Source organism: Hyperolius riggenbachi, chromosome 10 (genome assembly GCF_040937935.1).
Source record: "Hyperolius riggenbachi isolate aHypRig1 chromosome 10, aHypRig1.pri, whole genome shotgun sequence".
Lineage (NCBI taxonomy): Eukaryota > Metazoa > Chordata > Amphibia > Anura > Hyperoliidae > Hyperolius > Hyperolius riggenbachi.
In genome coordinates this window covers 41115872-41137609 of record NC_090655.1, presented here as the reverse complement: position 1 = coordinate 41137609, position 21738 = coordinate 41115872, and the positions used below count along the sequence as shown (strand labels likewise).

The following is a 21738-nucleotide window of genomic DNA, read 5'->3' as shown; positions in this document are numbered from 1 at the left end:
GAAGAGAAATCGAGAGACCAATATGGTGTAGTATGTCAAAATTGATTGAATAAATGAAACAGTGAGATGGTAATACTCACAAACACGGGTTACCACCTAGGTAACCACTCATTAGGCAGGTGAGGAGATTAGACCTGTCCTCACTCAGGATTAAGAAGTCGCTCTCTGTAGATAGGAAGAAAGGGAGTAGATCACCCCTCCACCTGGGGTGGACTCAAATATATTGGTAGGTGAACAGAGGCGCCAGAAGGATAAAAGTACATAAAATTTTTAAAAAATTGCTGGGAGGAAGTGGTGGACTCTCCTCCGTTCAAGCAGACACCAAGGACTGTAAATGTATAGACCTACACATTTATTAAAAAATACCCCAAAGATGCAACGCGTTTCGCGGGCACAGCCCGCTTCTTCAGGCAATAAGCAGGGGATAAACAACAGCAATTCAGTTATTGCAAGCAGAGCACCTGTGGCAGAGGTGCTCTGCTTGCTATAACTGAATTGCTGTTGTTTATCTCCTGCTTATTGCCTGAAGAAGTAGGCTGTGCCCGCGAAACGCGTTGCATCTTTGAGGTATTTTTTAATAAATGTGTATATCTATACATTTACAGTCCTTGGTGTCTGCTTTAACGGAGGTGAGTCCACCACTTCCTCCCAGCAATTTTTAAAAATTTGTATGTACTTTTATCCTTCTGGCGCCTCTGTTCACCTACCAATGCTGGAGCAGGGGCAAAATGGGGGGGGGGGGGACAACTACTGCAGCTGCTGGGGTCTGAAGCTGTGGGGGGCCCCAACTACTTTCCCTTCCCTCCTTTGATACAGAGGTCCGTTCTCCTCCAGATCAGGTGTTGTCCCAGGGTGAGATCGATTCCCACACCTCTGTTATATGACCCCAGGCCGATGACCTTCCAGCTGTGTAAATGTCGGAGAGGTCGCATCAAAGTGTTGCAGGGAGTCTCCATGAATTTGTAGTATAAAGGACTACAGAACACTGCTGATAGGTTAAGCAGCAGTGGGGGTAGAATGGTAAAGCTTTTCTGATGCAGTCTAGTTTTGGTGTTCAAATTCAACGTAGCCAAATCCAAACACCCAAATCCTCCCAAATGGCACTGTTCAGCAATGAAAAAGTGGACGGGGTAAGGTGGAGTTCACGTGACTCTGGTACTACCTCATTTTGGTTTGGAAGGCGGAAGCATCAGAGTCACGTGAAACGGCAAGAACTTGCAATGCAGTGAACTCCTCCTAAACTTTAAAGAGCAGGAAAGGAAATAACTGCCCTTGAGGAGATGACTACTCTTAAATAGCAGAATGTCCGTAAGCCATCCTTTGGCCTTGTTCAATTTATAAATCGCCAGCGCTATCACAAGCGCTGAAAGATTTATGGAGCGATTTTGCGTTTAGTAAACCGCTTTTCTAAGCACTTTTGTGTAGCGATGTTTTTTTCACTTCCTGACGTCAGTCAGGAAGTTAACTCTTTGCCCCGAAAATATGAGAACACTCACTTAGAGCAACATTGCAGAAGCACTTTGAAGGCAATTTTTAAAATAGTCAGCACTTAAAAAAAAAATCTAAATCGCTCCAAGTGTAAACAAGCCCTTAAGCCAACATGTATGAAGATTTCTCAGTCAGCCAGTCACTTCCGTATCCTCTTCCTTTTTCTACCCATGGCAAACAGGGAGGTCAGTGAGATGCAATGCAGGATTATGCACATTATTTCAGCTTGAAAATAGATCATTCAAATTTCACCTTGGCTTTGCTTAGCCCCTGTGGTGACGGATCAGCTCCTATTTCTGGGCCTGACAGTGAGGTTCTGATTCACTGGCCTTCACCAGATCATGATTCTAGATGCCATACAACATTCTGTGGAGCCTAAAGTGAGAGCAACAGAAATGTGCCAGAAAAGAGGGTTTATATTTCTCACTCCAAAGTGTTGGGCCCAGTCAGAAGTCAATACAAAGGTAGGGGTAGTTCAGTACCAACTGGAATCGCAGAGTTTGGAGAATGGCTAAGGAGCAGGATTCAGATTGTAGAAGAGGAGTGGAAAGAGTGGGGTAAGGGCTTTAGATTTGTTTGCAGCTGATGTCTCAGTCACATAACCCCAGATTGTATAGTAATTGCTGTGGCAACTTTTGTGGTCCCTTGCATTAACATATGCTGTATTTAATTAGCTTTTTTAAAACAGAATTTTCTATAATTCATCTTTAAGTGAGCAACTGTGGTGTCCCATGAGGCTCGTACCCCCTCACGATTCTTCGTGCAATTCTTCTGGCGACCGGTTATTTTCTTTTTTTTCTTTTGAGCAACAAGCGATCGTTTCTGTGATCTCGCGAGGTGAGTGTGAGTGCACATTTAGGTGAATGATGCTTTGTGATGTGTGAGAACAACCACCACCCCGGTAGATTGAATCTTTGATCCCCGACGACTCCCATGCAAAGTGCCGCGATCCTTTGAACGCTTAATTGTGCCCATTGTTTGCCATCACATGTTCCTGCGGGCAGAAAGATGGATTAGGGAACTTCGGTTGTTGGGAGGCGTCGCTATGAGTACTGAGCTTAAAGAGAAACTCGTACCAAGAATTGAACTTTATCTCATTCAGCAGCTGATACCACCTTTTACATGAGAAATCTATTCCTTTTCACAAACAGACCATCAAGGGGCTCTGTATGACTGATATTGTGGTGAAACCCCTCCCACAAGAAACTCTTGAGTACATACTTCTGGCAGTTTCCTGTCTGGGAACCTTGCTGCATTGTGGAAAATAGCTGTTTACAGCTGTTTCCAACTGCCAAAAAACTATGCAGCAGCTGCATCACCTGCCAACAGTAAAAATGTCACCATGTAATAAATGTCAGAATGTAAATCAGGGATTTAAAAGATTTTACAATGGTCAAACACTGACTAAATTATTTATACATAATTATTGTAAAAATGAAGCTCTTTTTTATTACATTACTTTCACTGGAATTCATCTTTAAATTGGTTCTGTGGTTATTTTTAAGAACAAAATTGACACTTACCTGGGGCTTCTACCGGCCCCCTGCAGCTGTCCTGTCCTGCACCTTCCTCTAAGATCCTCCATCCCCACCACCAGTTACCGTCCAATTATTCGTCTAACCAGACGAATGCAACTGTGCCTGCACAGCCGCGCGCGCATTCTCGCTCCCGTCTCTGGGAGCCTCCTGCGCAGGTACAGTGTGAAGTTTTCTCATACTGCACCTGCGCATTAGGCTCGCAGAGACGCGAGCGAGGACGCACGCGGCTGTGCAGGCACAGTTGCATTCGTCTGGTTAGACGAATAATTGGACGGTAACTGGTGGCGGGGATGGAGGATCTTAGAGGAAGGTGCAGGACAGGAGGTCCTGGACTGCAGGTGCAGGCAGCTACATTCGTCTGGTTAGACAAATAATTGGATGGCAACCGGCATCGGGGAATGGAGGATCGTAGAGCACGGTACGGGACAGGACAGTTACAAGGGGCTGGTAGAAGCCCCAGGTAAGTGTCACTTTTTGTTTTTAAAGGATACCCGAAGTGACACGTGACATGATGAAATAGACATGTGTATGTACAGTACCTAGCACACAAATAACTATGCTGTGTTTCTTTTTTTCTTTCTCTGTCTGAAAGAGTTAAATATCAGGTATGTAAGTGGCTGACGCAGTCCTGACTCAGACAGGAAGTGACTACAGTGTGACTCTAACTGATAAGAAATTCCAACTATAAAACACTTTCCTTGCAGAAAATGGCTTCTGAGAGCAAGAAAGAGATAAAAAGGGGAACTTCTTATCAGTGAGGCTCACACTGTAGTCAGCCACTTACATACCTGATATTTAACTCTTAAGGCAGAGAAAGAAAAAAAAAAGGAACACAGCATAGTTATTTGTGTGCTGGGCACTGTACATACCCATGTCTATCTCATCATGTCACATGTCACATGTATCCTTTAAAAAGAACCACAGAACCCCTTTAAGGGGACTAAAACAGACAGATAAACCCTCTTACTGAAAAGCTGTGTTAGTGTAAATTGTTCCTATAAGTGCTAGTATCATCTGCTAATTAGGCTGTACAGTGCTGCACTGTGTTTTGGAATGCAAGCCTGTTTCAAGAACTCAGGACAGAGAGGTGAAGGATTTTAGACAAAACTGAGATCAAAGTTCATTCTTCCATCTTACTCCCTTCTTGAAACAGATGGACCACTGGAGCTGCCCTTGTTTCAGATGATCCCATCACAGAAGCAGATTGTGTTCCATGGTGACCGTCTCCCATTTCATTGCACCGCTACCTACATAAAAGGCACAAGCGCCATTTACTGGCTGCACGACGGTCGGCTGATTGAAAGTGATGAGGAGCGTGGGATATTTGTGGAAGAAAGCATAATACATGACTGCTGCTTAATTACACGGTAAGAGGTTGTACAAGTTCCATCACACATGCTGTTAGTTGCTTGCTACATTTGTTTTTATGTACCAGATGAGGTGCAAAAACGTACGGGTCATACAAGGTTATTTTTGTTTCAAAATAGTTATCCTGTCTTGAAAAACAGAACAAGGACTATAAAGTGAAAACAATATGCAAAACAGGATATAGAAGAATGGTATGCAAACTAGTAATGTGAACAGGGCAGATACAGAACAGTGAGGATTAGTCAGGTTGTATTCCCGTATGAATAAATTGAATTCTTAAAAAGGGAAGAGGAAAATGTGAAATTTCATTTGTCAGGGCGAATGTAGGAAAACAGTACCCTAGTCACTGGGGAGATATGGAGGCTGACATCTTGACCTCCTTCTGGTTTCCTGGTTTTGCGAGTCGCTCCTCTGGGACCCAGGGAAGCCAGTCCTCTCATCTGCATGCTTGTTTCAAGTAGTATTCAATGTTCAGCCATAAAATAGCTGATGGACAGCGTCCAAAATTAGCACCGTGTGCTGATAGCAGGCAGTCAACCACACTGTAGCAAAGGGCTAGCACTCAGGTATATAATAGTATACTGCCAGTGTCCAAAAGAGGCCTAACTGCATGTATATGTTACAGCCAGAACCCGAAGTTTGGCCACTTCTAGTTCTGGCCGGCCACTTCGGGTTCTGGCCGGCCAATGTGCAGAGTGGCCGCTGCGCTGCGGCCAATGTGAGGAATGGAATGATTCATGTAACATGAATGTATCTTCTGGCCGCAGCGCAGCGGGCAAATGTATCGCAACCTAGTTAATTTAATGACATTAAGCCGGCGGCAATGAAACAGATGAAGCCACCGGCTTTTGCTCTGCCTCTCTCTCCTTCTCTTACTATGGGCAGCCGGAGGGGACACGCGTCCGGGGGGGGGGGGGGCGCGGTGGCAGCGGTTAACTAGTCGGCGTGGAGCGGCAGCGATCAAAGTGCACACGCAGCTAGCAAAAAAAAAGTATGCAAATCGGCCCAGAAGGGCCTGAGAAATCCTTCTGCGCGGCATAGCCTGTGCTCAGCACGGGCTTACCGCCAGGGAGGTTAAAAGGAAATTGATATAGCAGCATCCATATTCTTCTCATGTCAGTTGTTCTTTAATAGCCTGCCATTGAGCATGGAAAATAAAACATTTAACCTACTTTTTAAATGTTTAAACATAAAATAAAACCATAGGATATCTAAAATAAGTCATTTTTTAGGAGTAGGAGGATATATGCAATTGTTTCTCAGCAGTTTTTCAAACTTCCTTTCGCTTTAACCCTTTCTCCTCTAGAATTTTTTCAAAGTAAAATAAATAGAACAAAGGCTTGAATGTGCCAGAATATTTTAAAGAGGAACGCTAGTGAAAAAAAATGTAATAAAAGTGCCTAGTCTTTACAATAATTATGTATAAATTATTTAGTCAGTGTTTTCCCATTGTAAAATATTTCCCCTCCCTGATTTATATTCTGACATTTATCACATGGTGACAATTTTTTATTACTGGCAGGCGATGTCAGTGGATGGAGATGCTGCTTGCTTTTTTGGCAGTTGCAAACCATGGTCCTGACATCACACTGTGGGAGGGGTTTCACCACAATATCAGCCTTACAGACCCCCTGATGATCTGTTTGTGAAAAGGTAAAGATTTTTTCATTGGAAGGGGTATATCGGCTACTGATTGGGATGAAGTTAATTTCTTGGTTACGGTTTCCCTCTAAACACCCTGGCGTTCTATTAAGTTCGCCAGGGCAGCTGCGGGAGGGTTTTTTTTTAATAAAAAAAAAACTATTTCATGCAGCCAACTGAAAGTTGGCTGCATGAAAGCCCACTAGAGGGCGCTCCTATCCCATATTTCTGATCGCCTACGGCGATCCGCATTAACAAGGAAGGCCGCAATGAGCGGCCTTCCTTGTTTCGTTTTGATCGTCGCCATGGCGACGAGCGGAGTGACGTCATGGACGTCAGCCGACGTCCTGACGTCAGCCGCCTCTGATCCAGCCCTCAGCGCTGGCCGGAACTGTTTGTTCCGGCTGCGCAGGGCTCGGGCGGCTGGGGGGACCCTCTTTCGCCGCTGCACGCGGCGGATCGCCGCGCTGCGGCGGCGATCAGGTAGCACACGCGGCTGGCAAAGTGCCGGCTGCGTGTGCTGCTTTTTACGGGGAGCAAATCGGCCCAGCAGGGCCTGAGCGGCAGCCACCGGCGATAATGGACGAGCTGAGCTCGACCATACCGCTAAGGTGGTTAATTGACAGACTTTGTAGTGCAAGTTGTATAGATCCAGAACAAGTTTCTGGTACTCTGTGTAAAATCTTTCAGCCTCAAGCAATTTATCAAATGGTTGCGCGTATTGATCGCTGAGATCTGCCAGTAATCCATTACGGGTTTGTGGTTTTGTTGTCTTTATCGTGTAACTGTAGTCCCATAGTGAAGTGGTGAATAACAGCCCAAGTACTCCTACCCTAATGGCTCATACATACGGGGTACGGATATCGCCGCAACCACGTGGCACGTGCGTGTTGCGGCGACAGGTTGCCCGTGTGTATGACGCATGATCCCCGAACCGTCGCTACTCTGAGCTGTCGCCAGGCGATTGACTTGTTCAATCGCCGGCAACAGCTGTCGCCGCAGCTTCGCCGCAACTGTCGCTAGTCCACCGTGTGTATGGGGACTAGCGACAGCAACTTCATACACAATGTATGGAGCTACCGGCGGGGGGAGGAACCTTTGGCGACAGCTTCCACCACGTCTCTGCCTTTGGTCACACGGGCGGAGCTGTCGCCGGGCTGTCGCGCGCATGTCCCCTATGCACTGGCGATTAGCCACAAAGGTCCCCCGTGTGTATGTAGCTTAAGTCATCCATATGTGCACATTCATCTGTTTGCCACAGAATATAAATGCACGTGAAAAACAAGTAAAGCCATAACTAAAAATGTCTCATTGTAAATTGAACGGTTGTAACTTAATTGACTACTAACAACTACTGTGCAGTAGTGTAACAGCAATTCACAGCTGCTTCACATTGGAGTAAAAAATAAACAATATGAGTTTAAAATAGGACTCTTTCAGATGTTTAAAAATGTAATTCTGTAGCCGGTGCTATTTTCAATATTTTACATCCGTTATGCCTTTTATTCCCCCTATTGTTCTCATTTCTGTAACTGGACAAAGAAAAGAAAGTTTAGAAAACTCACATAAATCCTGTCGGCAAATTCTAGAAATATTTTGCTATTTAAGGTCCCCGGCGTTTTCCTGCCAGCATGACTGCGTTGTGAAAATATTTCTATTATCCTGACGCACCCTTAAGAGAAACAATGTCTTTAAATGCTGTTCTCTCAGGGCTATCAGAGTGAATATTTTCCTTTATTCAACTCAGCTGGTGCACTTCATGTTGAAAATAGGTTTTACAGCTCATTTTGTAATATAAGCTTATTCCTTCCCCTCCCCTATGTCTCGATGATTCAGTGCATTACTTATGGTCGCTGTGTAATATGTCAGCGCTTTATACATAAAGGATGGATAATAATGGTCCAGTGGGATGCTGGGAGATTTAGTTGGCCAAGTAAGTGCTTTGATTTGTTAAAGCTCCATTCCAGTTTTCTTCCTCACTCTCCTTTTTAAAAAGGTACATGAATTGACACGAGGTAAACTGGTACGTAGTGTCTCATTTTCATTTAGAACTACACTGTGTTCCTTTTTTTTTTTTTTACTATTGCAATTACTGTCATGTTTGTTTTCCTTTAAACAATACCAGTTTCCTGTCAGTCCTGTGCTGATCATTTTGGCAACAGTAACGTCTAAAGCTCTGTACTCCTTACCCAGCGATGTCCCATTGACGACAAGTGATGCCTCTTCCCGCCGGCGGGTATGCACTGTTACACGTCTGGAGCGAACGAGACTTGAAGCGATCGCGGTACTTCACCTGGGAGTAGTCGGAGATCTTAGTGGTTTAATGAAACAGTCGTGTTATTGCGGCGTGATGCTAAGTGACGTTCGCGTGGTCGTGCACCTATACCCAGGTTGTGACATTGTGGAAATGACCGTTCAGCGCTCAAAAAAAATCGCCGGTCGTTGGGAAAATCATGAGGTGGGTACATAGCTTAAATCTCACACCTGAAACAATCATGCAGATAATCCAGTCAGACTTCAGAGACATCTGATCTGCATACTTATTCAAGGTCTATGGCTAAAATGACTGCCAGGCAACTGGTATTGTTTAAAATTAAATATGTCAAACAGGGGCGTAGCAAGAAATCCATGGGGCCCCATAGCAAAATTCTGTTTGGGGGGCCCCCCACCCCACCCCCCAGCTAGAGATTCGCCCCAGCGTTAAGTAGCCACAGTATAAGTAGTTAAAGTGTAACTGTCGGGAATAAAATCAAAAATCAATTCTTTATTATTATCTGGTAAACAAGTAATAAGGATGCTAACCAGGCAATCCAAAAGTTAAAATCTCTATTAAATAAATGTAAAAAAGTAGTTGATATTTTAGAAGCGCATGTTCCTTTTTTTACATTTATTCAATTGAAAGGTTTGTGGAATCCCCTTTTGGAATAGTGCAGCTGAGAAAGCCCACTAGCGCCGCTTCCCACTGAGTTTTTAAAATCTCTATTACTTTTCTTGTTTATAAATGATCATTCCCCAGTTGACTCTTATTTGGTACGTTGCATCACAAAGGAAGTTGCACGGCATGCTGGGTTGTCTTTTTTTGCTTCTTTATTTCCCCTCAGATTTAACTAATGTACAGAAGCAAAAAAGGACAACCCAGCGTGCCCTGCAACTTCCTTTTTGCGGCAACATACCAAATAACAGTCAGGTAAACTGGGGAATGATCATTTCTAAACAAGAAAAGTAATAGAGATTTTAACTTTTGGATTGCCTGATTAGCATCCTTATTACTTGTTTACCAGATAAAAAGAAAGTATTGATTTTTTATTTTATGCCCGACCGTTACACTTTAAAGGTACTCCCAGTATGGTTAGGCAGAGGGGCCCCTGATATAAGTAGCGCTTCAAGCATAAGTAGGCCACAAGCATAGGTAGCCAGATAAACCCCAAAGTATAAGGAGTCAGATGCACCCCCCCCCCCCCCCACCACCACCACCACCAAGTATAGGTAGCCCGGAAAGCCCATGCTCACAGCTTCTGTCACTGGCTGGTTGGCAGCCTAGTGGTCCCCCACACATTCATAATTACTGCATTGGCTTGCAGTGGGCATCAGCAGTGGCCAGCGCTGTTTTCTCTCGCATAGCGGTGGGGGTCAGATGTCATGTTACACTGCCCAATGTAAAAGTAAAAAATTGCACCATCAGGTAAACATCATCTGAAACCCAGATAGGTTCACTAGTGCTCAAAATATTTCATGGCTGTGCAAAATGACTTACTGAACCAAAGTACCAAAAAGTCAAAGTGCCGCACCAAACTTTGAATATAAATCAACACAAATCATGAATATTAAATTCAAATGAAAACACTATAAATAAATCAATAGCAGAAAGCGGGCAGGGTAATTAATGTTCAAACATTATATACTATTGAATGTATAAGACTGGGCCCCCACTACATACACAGCATATCCTGATCACATACGCTGTACCCTATCGCGTGTCTGTTACGTTGTTTCCAATACTCAAGTGTTGTGCATCCACCGCCGTTTGGGCCCTCAGCACTGCTGCCACCGTGGCTCGGCTCCACTGCAGGGGATACTCGACCGGGATATATATCAGCAGGAGCAGGCTTCTTTTAGATAGCACTGAGAATGCTGCCTAGCAAAAGGAAGGATTTTTATTGGTCTACCACTCAGTGAAAAAATAGGAGCCTGCTTCTGGTTGAGTTACGATATATATACTGGCGGGCAGGGGCGTCTCTAGCCATTTTGTCACTCCAGGCGAGAAATTGTGGCGCATCCCCCCCCCCCATGATTGCCCCCAGCCCCATACCCCTCCAGTCCTGTGGTGAATAGAGTTGGGCCGAACGGTTCGCCTGCGAACGGTTCCATGCGAACTTCAGTGGTTCGCGTCCCGCAGGCGAACTTTTGCGGAAGTTTGGTTCGCCCCATAATGCACCATGAGGGTCAACTTTGACCCTCTACATCACAGTCAGCAGGCCCAGTGTAGCCAATTAGGCTACACTAGCCCCTGGGGCCACTCCCCCCCTAATAAAAGGCAGGCAGCGGCGGCCATTACGCTCACTCGTGTGCCTGCGTTAGTGAGAGTAGGGCGAGCTGCTGCAGACTGTCTCTCATAGGGAAAGATTAGTTAGGCTTAGCTTGTTCCTGGCTGCATACCTGTTCTGTTCAGTACCTGCATACCTGTACTGTGAACCCACCACTGCATACCTGTACTGTGAACTCACCACTGCATACCTGTTCAGTGAACCCACCACTGCATACCTGTTCAGTGAACCTGCCACTGCATACCTGTTCAGTGAACCTGCCACTGCATACCTGTTCTGTGAACTCACCACTGCATACCTGTACTGTGAACCCACCACTGCATACCTGTTCAGTGAACCCGCCACTGCATACCTGTTCTGTGCACCCACCACTGTATACCTGTTCTGTTCAGTGAACCCGCCACTGCATACCTGTTCTGTTCAGTGAACCCGCCACTGCATACCTGTTCTGTTCAGTGAACCCGCCACTGCATACCTGTTCTCGCCATGGTGCGCACCAGTCCAGCACGGCCGTCACTACACAAACAGCTGTTTGCGGTGCGTTACACGGTGAGTTTGGTGTGCCAGTGTGAAGCAGTACCTTAATTACACTACCTGATTGATGTATACACATGCAAGATGTTTTAAAGCACTTTCGGCCTGTCATTTAGCATTCAATGTGATTTCTGCCCTTAAAACGCTGCTTTGCGTCAAATCCAGATTTTTCCCCGGGACTTTTGGCATGTATCCCACTCCGCCATGCCCCTCTCCAGGTGTTAGACCCCTTGAAACATCTTTTCCATCACTTTTGTGGCCAGCATATTTTTTTTTTTTCAAAGTTCGCGTCCCCATTGAAGTCTATGGCGGTTCGCGAACTTTTACGCGAACCTAACCTTACCCGGTCCGCGAACCTAAAATCGGAGGTTCGGCCCCACTCTGGTGGTGAACCCCACCCACGAAAATCATAATGCAGCAGCGTTTCACCAGAAAATACACTTATTGCGGCATGGGTTCGCCAGAAAATAGTTGTAACGCAGCAGAGCGTTTCACCATAAAATATACTTATTGCGGCATGCACTCACACACAACACACAGTATACACACACACACACACACACACACACACACACACACACACACACACACACACACACACACACACACTATACACACACTATACACACACCCACACAGTACACACACATACACCGCACACAACATACATACTATACACAGTACACACACACACGCACACACACTACACACACACACACACACACTACACTATACACACACACACTACACTATACACACACACACTATACACACGCACACACAGAGCACACTATACACAGCACACAGTAGACATACACTATACTATTATACTAATCCCGGTTTTCACTACCTTATAGTGTGTCTGATCCCTTATGCAGAGGAATAATGAGGAGAGAAAAGCTGAAAGAGAGGGAAGAAGATATTTGCCTCACCAGGATTGCACTTTTATTTAGCTTTCCTGTATGACAAGAAGACACAGCCAGCCAGCACTAGGGAAAGGGGGAAACAAAGGTGAATGAAGGAGGCTGGTGCACACCAAGAGGGCTTCAGAGCGCTTTTCAAATTTACAGCAATTTGAAAAGTGCTGGGCTAATGTTACCCTATGAGGGTGTTCCCACAGCAGTGTTGTGATCGCAAACATGCTGCAGGTAGCATTTATTGGAGCGATTCTTTCAAAAATCGCTTCACAAAGTCGCATTCACGAATTGCTAGCGATTGCAATTTTGCCGTGCACTAGCCCAGAGATAGGAGGAGTAGATTGAGACTGAGAATAGCCTGAGATGGAGCAGAGAGGTTATCTGTATTGCAGTCCCACATTACACAGAGGCTAGTTGCTGGTAACAGGACTGCTGTCCCTGCCAGTCTCCCACACAAGTCAGAAAGCAGCCCTGGAGTCTAGGGACTGTCAAAACTTTTCAACCTGTTTAACACCTTATCTGCACATGCAGTCATTTTAACAATGGGGAGAGACCAGACAGATTTTTTCCCATGGACCCTCTTCTGCATCATGCTGTGTATATTTACCAGCTTGCCTGCCCTCTAATTGCACTTTTATCAGCTAGCCTAGTGTTTTACAATGCCTTACAACAACAAACCTGAATACAGCAGACACAGGACCAACCTTAAATCACTGAATGAAAGGCGGCCTGGGGGGCAGTCAATGCCTGGCTGCTACAGTCTCTACTTCCACGCAGTTACCAGTAGCAGAGAGAGAGGGACTGAATGAATCTCAGGAGCTGATGCTGTACTCGGATCCCTGACTAGGATGAGTGCCTTCTCTCACTGACTCATTCATTACTGTGGTTCTTTGAATCATTGAGCTGAAGGAAATGAATGAATCAGTTGGTAAATCAGTCATGAGTCAGGCGCTGCTGCTGCTGCTGCTGTGTAACCTGATACCTGAGTGAGTTAAGAGACATTTCTCCTCTCACTACTCAGTTCAGCAGCGCCCTTCCCTCCTCCTGTCGCCCTTCCCTCCTCCTGTCGCCCTAGGCAAGAATTTATAGCTGCCTAATGGCTCAGACGCCTCTGCTGGCGGATTGTCCTGTGCAGTGGAGTTGAGTGGAGGACTGAAGACCACCGAAGGCACAGAAGAGGGCTGAGTAGAGCAGGAACGTACATGCCGACAAGCCTAGGGAGAATGAACACAGTCCATTCTTATAGGCTTACATATTCTGTCAGTCATACACTTTGTTGGCATTCTGTGAATATTGTACAGGTTCCAAATTTGCGTAACCTTACCGCAACAGATCAAACAGATCTGCTGCAGACTGAGAGTGGGAATCCTCATAGACCAACGGCCGCTTCCTGTTCACAGCAATCTTGTTGCATCCACTAGTATGCAAGAAATGGGGGACCCAGGGAAAACACTTAGGGCCTGTACACACTGCTGCTCTTGCACTGCATTTCTAAAATCGCATGCGATTTTTAAATCGCAAAGCCTTCATGAAAATAGAAAAATCAAATTGCACCAGTGTGTGGAGGTCTTCATGATTTTCATGATTTTTTAAAAATGAGGCTTGGGTAAGAAAAACAAAGTTCTGATGCTGTGAAACTGTTAAAGAAACACCAAGTCTTTTCAGTGCTGCTGAGTAGATTTTTAGTCTAAAGGTTCACTTTAAGCTGTTTTTTTGATGAAGGGGAGTAAGTGAGTACCGCTTGATTTCCCTTACTGTCCAGTACTCCTGATGGCACTACACATATCTATTGTCCCTAATGGAGGTCACACTCTAGTTCCCCAAAGACAATATTTTTTTTATTTATTTGCAAGCCTGATTTTCTATGTTCCACACGCTTCCAGTGTACAGAAATGCCATGTCACTTTCTATATCAGTGAACATTTGACAGTATTCTAATCCTTACAATAAACTCATTCAAGTCAATTAGAGTTTTACATGCCTGCATGCCTAGCAGAAAAGCACAGGTAATGGAAAGGCTATTTGAAGCAATGGCTCCGTAAAAATATTCCGAAACATTATGATGACCGAGCAGATGCCTAGAATACACAAGAAAAGTATACAAACACACAGCACTATGTATGCATATTATAGGATGTCTGGAGTTGGAGGATGTACTATAGGAGTGTATCAGGTATGTTTGCAGTGGCATAGCAATCAAAGATACAGAGAGTGCATTCACACCAGGGCCCCTAGACCACTCCACAAATCAACTTTCAGGCCTTTTATCTGCTTAATAATTGATAATGACATAACGATGGGCTTGCTCACACCTGCCAATGAAATAGCCTTTAAAGGACACCCGAGGCGAAAATAAACTAATAAAATAAACTAATATAAAAAAGGTTCAATAGTTCATAGATTTTAGCTCTGGCCAGAGCTAAAATCTATGAACTATTGAACCTTTTTTTATCTCTTTCCTGCTCTCAGAAGCTATTTTCTGCTAGGAAAGTGTTTTATAGTTAGAATTTCTTATCAGTGAGGGTCACACTGTAGTCATTTCCTGTCTGAGTCCGGATTGAGTCAGACACTTACATACCTGATATTTAACTCTTTCAGGCAGATAAAGAAAAAAAGGAATATAGCCTAGTTATTTGTGTGCTTGGCACTGTACATACCCATGTCTATCTCATCAAGTCACATGTCACCTTGGGTATCCTTTAAATCGGGGCCATTTCTAGCTTCAATGGGGCTCTGGGGCAAAGTAATATGGGGGTCATCCCTCCCTGATGCCCCCCTTGAAACCAAATCCCCTCCTCCCAGGGCCAATGAGCCATCTGCCAGGCCCGATCCAATCCCCTCCCTCTCTTGTCACACATTATCAGGTGTCCATCATATGTCCCCTAAAAGGCATTTTTGGGGTTCCCATTATTCACCTCCTATACGGAGTGTACATAAAGCATCCCTGCTCTCATGTGTCACCGTAGCTGGAGGGGAGGACACACCCACAGGCTCTGGTGCCCTGAGGCAATTGCCCCCTTTGCCTCTATGGATGCACTGGCCCTGCTTTGAGTCAGTTGTCCAATTACTTTTGAGCTTCTGAAATTAAGGAATTAAAAAAAAAATGCCTTTGTTGCCTCACATTTTTATGCAATCGTTGCTGAAAGTCTACAATTCAACTGTATCGGAGTTGTTTCATTTAGAATTCACTGTGGTAATGTACGGAACCACAATTAGAGACGTTTTCTCTGTCCAAATATTTATGGACATAACTGTAAAGGTGGCCACACACGATACAATTAAAAAATCCGATTTTACAGCAATTCGATAAATATGATTGGATCTCTCAAAAAATTTGAAAGCTGCTTTTTTTCTTTTTCTTTTTCATTTGTCTGAAAAATCTGATCGGATTTCCCATTTTTTTTCGATTTTTATTGATCCGGAATGCTGGAATTTTCTTACATTTTTCTAAAGATTGTACGGTGTGTGTGTTAGATTGTCAGTTTATTAATATACACACCCTAGCAATTTTCTCAGTTTCCAATCATTTCTATCATAATTGGGGAAAAATTGAACATGTGTGTGGTACATTGGTCATATTTTTGAAATGTTACAATCAGTCAGAAAAATTGATTGCAATTCTTAAATTGAACAGATATTAAAAACAAATGTATGGTGTGTGGCCACCTTATGTCTGAGAAGTGAATTGAAAGGGTTTCAAATACTAGCTTTTTCAGCCCATTAAGCCAATAAATGGAATTATTTTTAGTCCATTGTCATTTTAATTTGTGTCCAAACATACTGTAGTACAGTACTCTGTTGCTACCAATTAACCACCTTACACTGACTCTCTAAGTCACACTGAAAGGCTTGACCTATCTTATTGAGCTAATGAGCACAGGAGATATTGGCTCAGGAAACCGCATTGTATGCCGAAAGTACCAAAATTCTTGGCACATAAATGCTGCAATATATCGGCCATTCCAGCAGCAATCCTTAAGCACAGTAGTGAAAACCCTGTAGGATTTTGAACGGTTATTTAAAGTGTAGCTCTATTTGTGCTAAGAGAAAATCAATCCTTACCAGAGCCGCTTGGTAAATTACAAGGATTTAAACAGGCTATAGTAAACTAATATGCTTTTCTGTTCTGGAGCTGATAATATAATATTCCGTAATGCCATTCTAGCAGGAAGTTGTAAAGAGGGAGTGTCATACCACAGGGATGTATAGTAAAGAAAAAAAAAGTTCAACATCCTGGACATTCCGGCAGTTTTTTTTTTTTTTTTAAGTGTGATTGAATGATTGAATAAAGTGTGATTGAACAAGCTCATGCCAGAGTATATGCACACTGTTTACTGATTGATAAGGAGAGTAGACCTTATACTTATAGTCCAGAGTAGGGATGGTCGGAAATGTCGATTTCCTATCCTGAAGAAATTCCAATTTCCGCCAATGCCAATTACCGATTTCACAGAATCCCGATCGGTTTCCGATTTCCGAGTTCAGATTTCCGAGTAGTGGGTTTTTTTTAGTCATTTTTTGCATTCTCTAATTGGCCAAATAGTTCCAAGTTGACTCTGCATTCTCTGATTGGTCCAATGCTTCCGAGTTCTGTGATTAGGCTAAAATTACCGAGTTGTGGTAATGCAGTATTTCTACAGAAATACGCTTTCTGAGTTCCAATTTCCGAGTAGTGTTTTTTTTTTTAATTTAGCATTCTCTGATTGGCCAAATACAGGGAGTGCAGAATTATTAGGCAAATGAGTATTTTGACCACATCATCCTCTTTATGCATGTTGTCTTACTCCAAGCTGTATAGGCTCGAAAGCCTACTACCAATTAAGCATATTAGGTGATGTGCATCTCTGTAATGAGAAGGGGTGTGGTCTAATGACATCAACACCCTATATCAGGTGTGCATAATTATTATTAATTAATAATTATTAGGCAACTTCCTTTCCTTTGGCAAAATGGGTCAAACGAAGGACTTCACAGACTCAGAAAAGTCAAAAATAGTGAGATATCTTGCAGAGGGATGCAGCACTCTTAAAATTGCAAAGCTTCTGAAGCGTGATCATCGAACAATCAAGCGTTTCATTCAAAATAGTCAACAGGGTCGCAAGAAGTGTGTGGAAAAACCAAGGCGCAAAATAACTGCCCATGAACTGAGAAAAGTCAAACGTGCAGCTGCCAAGATGCCACTTGCCACCAGTTTGGCCATATTTCAGAGCTGCAACATCAGTGGAGTGTCCAAAAGCGCAAGGTGTGCAATACTCAGAGACCTGGCCAAGGTAAGAAAGGCTGAAAGACGACCACCACTGAACAAGACACACAAGCTGAAACGTCAAGACTGGGCCAAGAAGTATCTCAAGACTGATTTTTCTAAGGTTTTATGGACCGATGAAATGAGAGTGAGTCTTGATGGGGCAGATGGATGGGCCCGTGGCTGGATTGGTAAAGGGCAGAGAGCTCCAGTCCGACTCGGACGCCAGCAAGGTGGAGGTGGAGTACTGGTTTGGGCTGGTATCATCAAAGATGAGCTTTGTGGGGCCTTTTCGGGTTGAGGATGGAGTCAAGCTCAAATCCCAGTCCTACTGCCAGTTTCTGGAAGAGACTCTCTTCAAGCAGTGGTACAGGACGAAGTCTGCATCCTTCAAGAAAAACATGATTTTCATGCAGGACAATGCTCCATCACACGTACTCCACAGCGTGGCTGGCAAGAAAGGGTATAAAAGAAGAAAAACTAATGACATGACCTCCTTGTTCACCTGATCTGAACCCCATTGAGAACCTGTGGTCCATCATAAATTGTGAGATTTACAAGGAGGGAAAACCGTACACCTCTCTGAACAGTGTCTGGGAGGCTGTGGTTGCTGCTGCACGCAATGTTGATGGTGAACAGATCAAAACACTGACAGAATCCATGGATGGCAGGCTTTTGAGTGTCCTTGCAAAGAAAGGTGGCTATATTGGTCACTGATTTGTTTTTGAATGTCAGAAATGTATATTTGTGAATGTTGAGATGTTATATTGGTTTCACTGGTAAAAATAAATAAATGAAATGGGTATATATTTGTTTTTTGTTAAGTTGCCTAATAATTATGCACAGTAATAGTCACCTGCACACACAGATATCCCCCTAAAATAGCTAAAACTAAAAACAAACTAAAAACTACTTTCAAAAATATTCAGCTTTGATATTAATGAGTTTTTTGGGTTCATTGAGAACATGGTTGTTGTTCAATAATAAAATTATTCATCAAAAATACCACTTGCCTAATAATTCTGGACTCCCTGTACTTTCGAGTTGTTTCTGCATTCACTGATTGGTCCATTGATTTCGAGTTCTGTGATTGGGCTAAAATTACCGAATTGCAGTAATGCAGTATCCGATTCCCGAGTTCCATTTTCCGATTTCCGAGTTCTGATCGGAAATTCAGATTTCCATTCGGAAATTTCAACTCCGCGAAATCCGAATGAGCATCCCTAGTCCAGGTCAGTCCAAGGTTAGTCCAGGCAGCAATCAAGGGAAGTCCAGTAACTAGCAGAGGTTGGTCCAGGCAGCAAGAAAAGGGTTATCCAGGAATCAATCAGAGGTTAAACCCAACAGAGTAGTCAAATACAATCCAAGGTTGAAGTCCAAAATATCAGCAGAGATCAGAGTGCGCACCCAGCAACTAGCCAAAGCTATGCTTATCACGGGCAATGACTGGGAGCACTCTGCACATACAAATATCAATCATTCAATCACCAGTCAGTAGCTGGCCACCTTCCGCACAACCAATTACACAGCAAGGCACTGACAGGAAGTGATCAGCTGACCGCGCTGAAATCAGCTGAGTGGGTCAGCTGACTATTATTTACTCTTTCGTAGGGCGTACTGCACCCTCTGTCTATCAGCTTGTGCGGACTGTGAGTCACCGGCAGGGCCAGCAGCGGCGAACAAGCGCCGAGACCCGGCCGGAAGTGACCGAATCTGCCCGGGTCTCAGCGGCACTTTCACCACTAACAGGTACATTCCTTATAGGGACCCTGAGCAATGCCTTAAAAGCAAATCTGAACTTACCTGTGGCTCAATGGCGTAGCTAGAGAGCAAGGGGCCCCATAGCAAAAATGTTAAGGGGGTCCTCAGATGTAGGCACTCTAGCTATGCCACCTGCCCCGACCCTATGGAAGTGAGTTAATTGGGCAATTTACATTCTCATGCAATCTACACTGCATAGTTCATAGGCACTGATAGTCAGAGGGAGGGGGAACACAAGAAAGTTAAAGGGGAACTTCAGCCTAAACAAACATACTGTCATTAAGTTACATTAGTTATGATTATTAGAATAGATAGGTAATATCATTTTTACCCACCCTGTTTTAAAAGAACAGGCACATGTTTGTGATTCATGGGGGCTGCCATCTTTGTCATGGGGGCAGCCATCTTTTTGGTTGAAAGGAGGTGACAGGGAGCAGGAGGCACGGTTCCAACTGTCCTGTGTCCTGTTAACCCCCTCCCAGCTGCACACGCTAGGCTTCAAATGTCAAATTCAAAATGTAAAAAAAAAATTTGCACCAAAACAGCAGAACGAGAACAACAAAATCAGAAATCCCATCATGCTTTGCACAGCATCAGGGGAAAAATGCCCGGGCAGTTTTCTTCTGTGCAGCTAAAAATGAGGCTTGTATAAGAGAAACAAAGTTCTGATGCTGTGAAACTGTTAAAGAAACACAGAGCCTTTTCAGTGCTGCTGAGTCGATTTTTAGTCTGGAGGTTCACTTTAATAGTGAATACATTGAGTACCACCTGCCCCCCCCCCCCCCTGCTCCAGGGCCCCATAGCATCTGCTATGGCAATTTCTACGCCGCTGCTGGGGCTTCCTCCAGCCCCACCCATAGTCCACAAGGTCCATCTGCCTCCTCCAGGTCCCCTCTATGGTGGCCCCGTTAGTGCAGCGACTTTGGCCAAAGTCGTACACAACTGCACATACATGGCCTGTCTGAAAAGACATACATACTTTAAAAGAAGGAAGCTTCTGGATCCTATAGAGGCTTCCCACACTGTCTTTCAGTCCCTCATTGCTGAGCATGGACCCCCTGTAAATTACCAACAAGGACTTGACAGTAATCACAGCTGGCTGCGCACCTCTTCAGGCATGGGCACGGCCGTACAGCACCTGTGCATGTATTGCCCTGCCTGCTCAGTAAGCCGGTGTGGCAATACTTTGCAGGCGCAGTCGTTTTGTGCCTGCGCAGTACACCGCGGACAACATAGGCTTGATTGACAGCGGTTCTTCACGCAGGCACAGTAAAGAAGACCTCGAGTTCGTCCTCTTCACCGTGCCGGGTACCCAGGCCGGCGGCTGCGAACAAAATTGTCAGCATGGGACAGACAGCTGCAAGGTTCTGGAGAAAGCCCCAGGTAAGTAAATCGGCTTTCATATAACTTTGCCTGATGACTCCTTTAAGGAGGGTACTGGGCAGCGGTTGAGGACTGGAATACAGCATTGGAAGCCTTTGAAGGATCCAGTGGCTTCCCTCACCTTAGGTAAGTATTTACTTGTATTTTTATTATTGTTCACAATTGTCTCTTCTAAGCTGTCAATCAATCCTATTAGTTATAGTTTATATAAAGGGGTACATGATTCTGTGTATAATTTATGCAACCCAAATTAGCAATATCAAAAATGTATAATTTGGTCTGAGCCAGTATTGGTGAAGGTGTTTCTTTGCTAAACTGGCCAACTTGGGTGTAAAAAACAAACATTTAAAGTAATAAATATGTATTACCTTAAAACTATTATAAGGCTTCTTGTTGCAATCTTTTCCAAGTTTAACTTGGGAAAATAAAACTGATAAAGGTGATTTTTTTTCCATGTTTCAGCCCTTCCACCTATTCGCAAATGTTAAGCTGCTTCTTTAGAAAATGTACCTGGCTGGTTTGCTCTACTGAAGCTGAAGCATATCATTTGAATTTCAGCAGAGGTGTTAAAATTCATTCGGAATCTTGGCGAACATCCAAATGGATAACCGCCCTATTGCTTGCAGCTGAATCTCAACGTAGGAGTTGCTATTAATAGTTAATTCATGAACAGCTACTGTACATATTTTAGATATGGTACATGCCTAGCTAAAGGTTCTTGTAGCTTTTCTAGACTGTGTGTACATTGCTTAAAAAGTAAATAAACCAATCAGCATAGGTAGTTTTGTCTGAGAAATAATAGGAGCGGCTGGAGATGCTGTCTGGCTCTGGGCATAACATCGAAAGTGGCACCAGGTGTTGCTTCTATGCTGAGACATTAAAGAAATGATATGGCAATTTAAAGTGGAACTGTAACCAAGGATTAAACTTCATCCCAATCAGTAGCTGATATACCTTTACCCATAAAAGATCTTTACCTTTTCTCAAATAGATCGGGGGGGAGGTCTTTAAGGCTAATAGTGTGATGAAGCCCCACCCACAGTGTGATGTCAGTAACTAGGCCCTGTCATCTTCCTTTCTGTGAGCCTTGTGGGAAATTACTGCTTTTAACAACTGCCAGGCAACCAATTTCTCCCTCTGTGCATATGTATATCTATATTAAAACACATTGTTAGCGTTATAATAATGGCAGTTGGCGCTGCCTTTTTTTAGTCTTCTTTAATTTGCTCTCAGACTTAAAGCGGTATAAAACCCTGACATAATATTAAATAAAAACATGTTTTCCTACTTTTTATATGCCATACGGTTATCATATTTGCTTG

At 43.9% G+C, this 21738-nt stretch overlaps 1 protein-coding gene across 8 annotated transcripts in view; it reads left to right on the top strand.

Moving 5' to 3' along the window:
• The window catches only part of ADGRA1 (adhesion G protein-coupled receptor A1), a 1508265-nt gene that overhangs the window by 405850 nt on the left and 1080677 nt on the right, over positions 1-21738 (top strand). For all 8 annotated transcript variants that reach the window (XR_011024437.1, XR_011024435.1, XR_011024438.1 and 5 more), the window contains one exon: positions 4180-4393. Coding sequence is in view for 2 of the 8 variants with exons in the window: in XM_068257544.1 (XP_068113645.1) it covers positions 4180-4393 (214 nt within the window). In the remaining 6 variants the exon portion in view is untranslated. The remainder of the gene's footprint in view (positions 1-4179; positions 4394-21738) is intronic.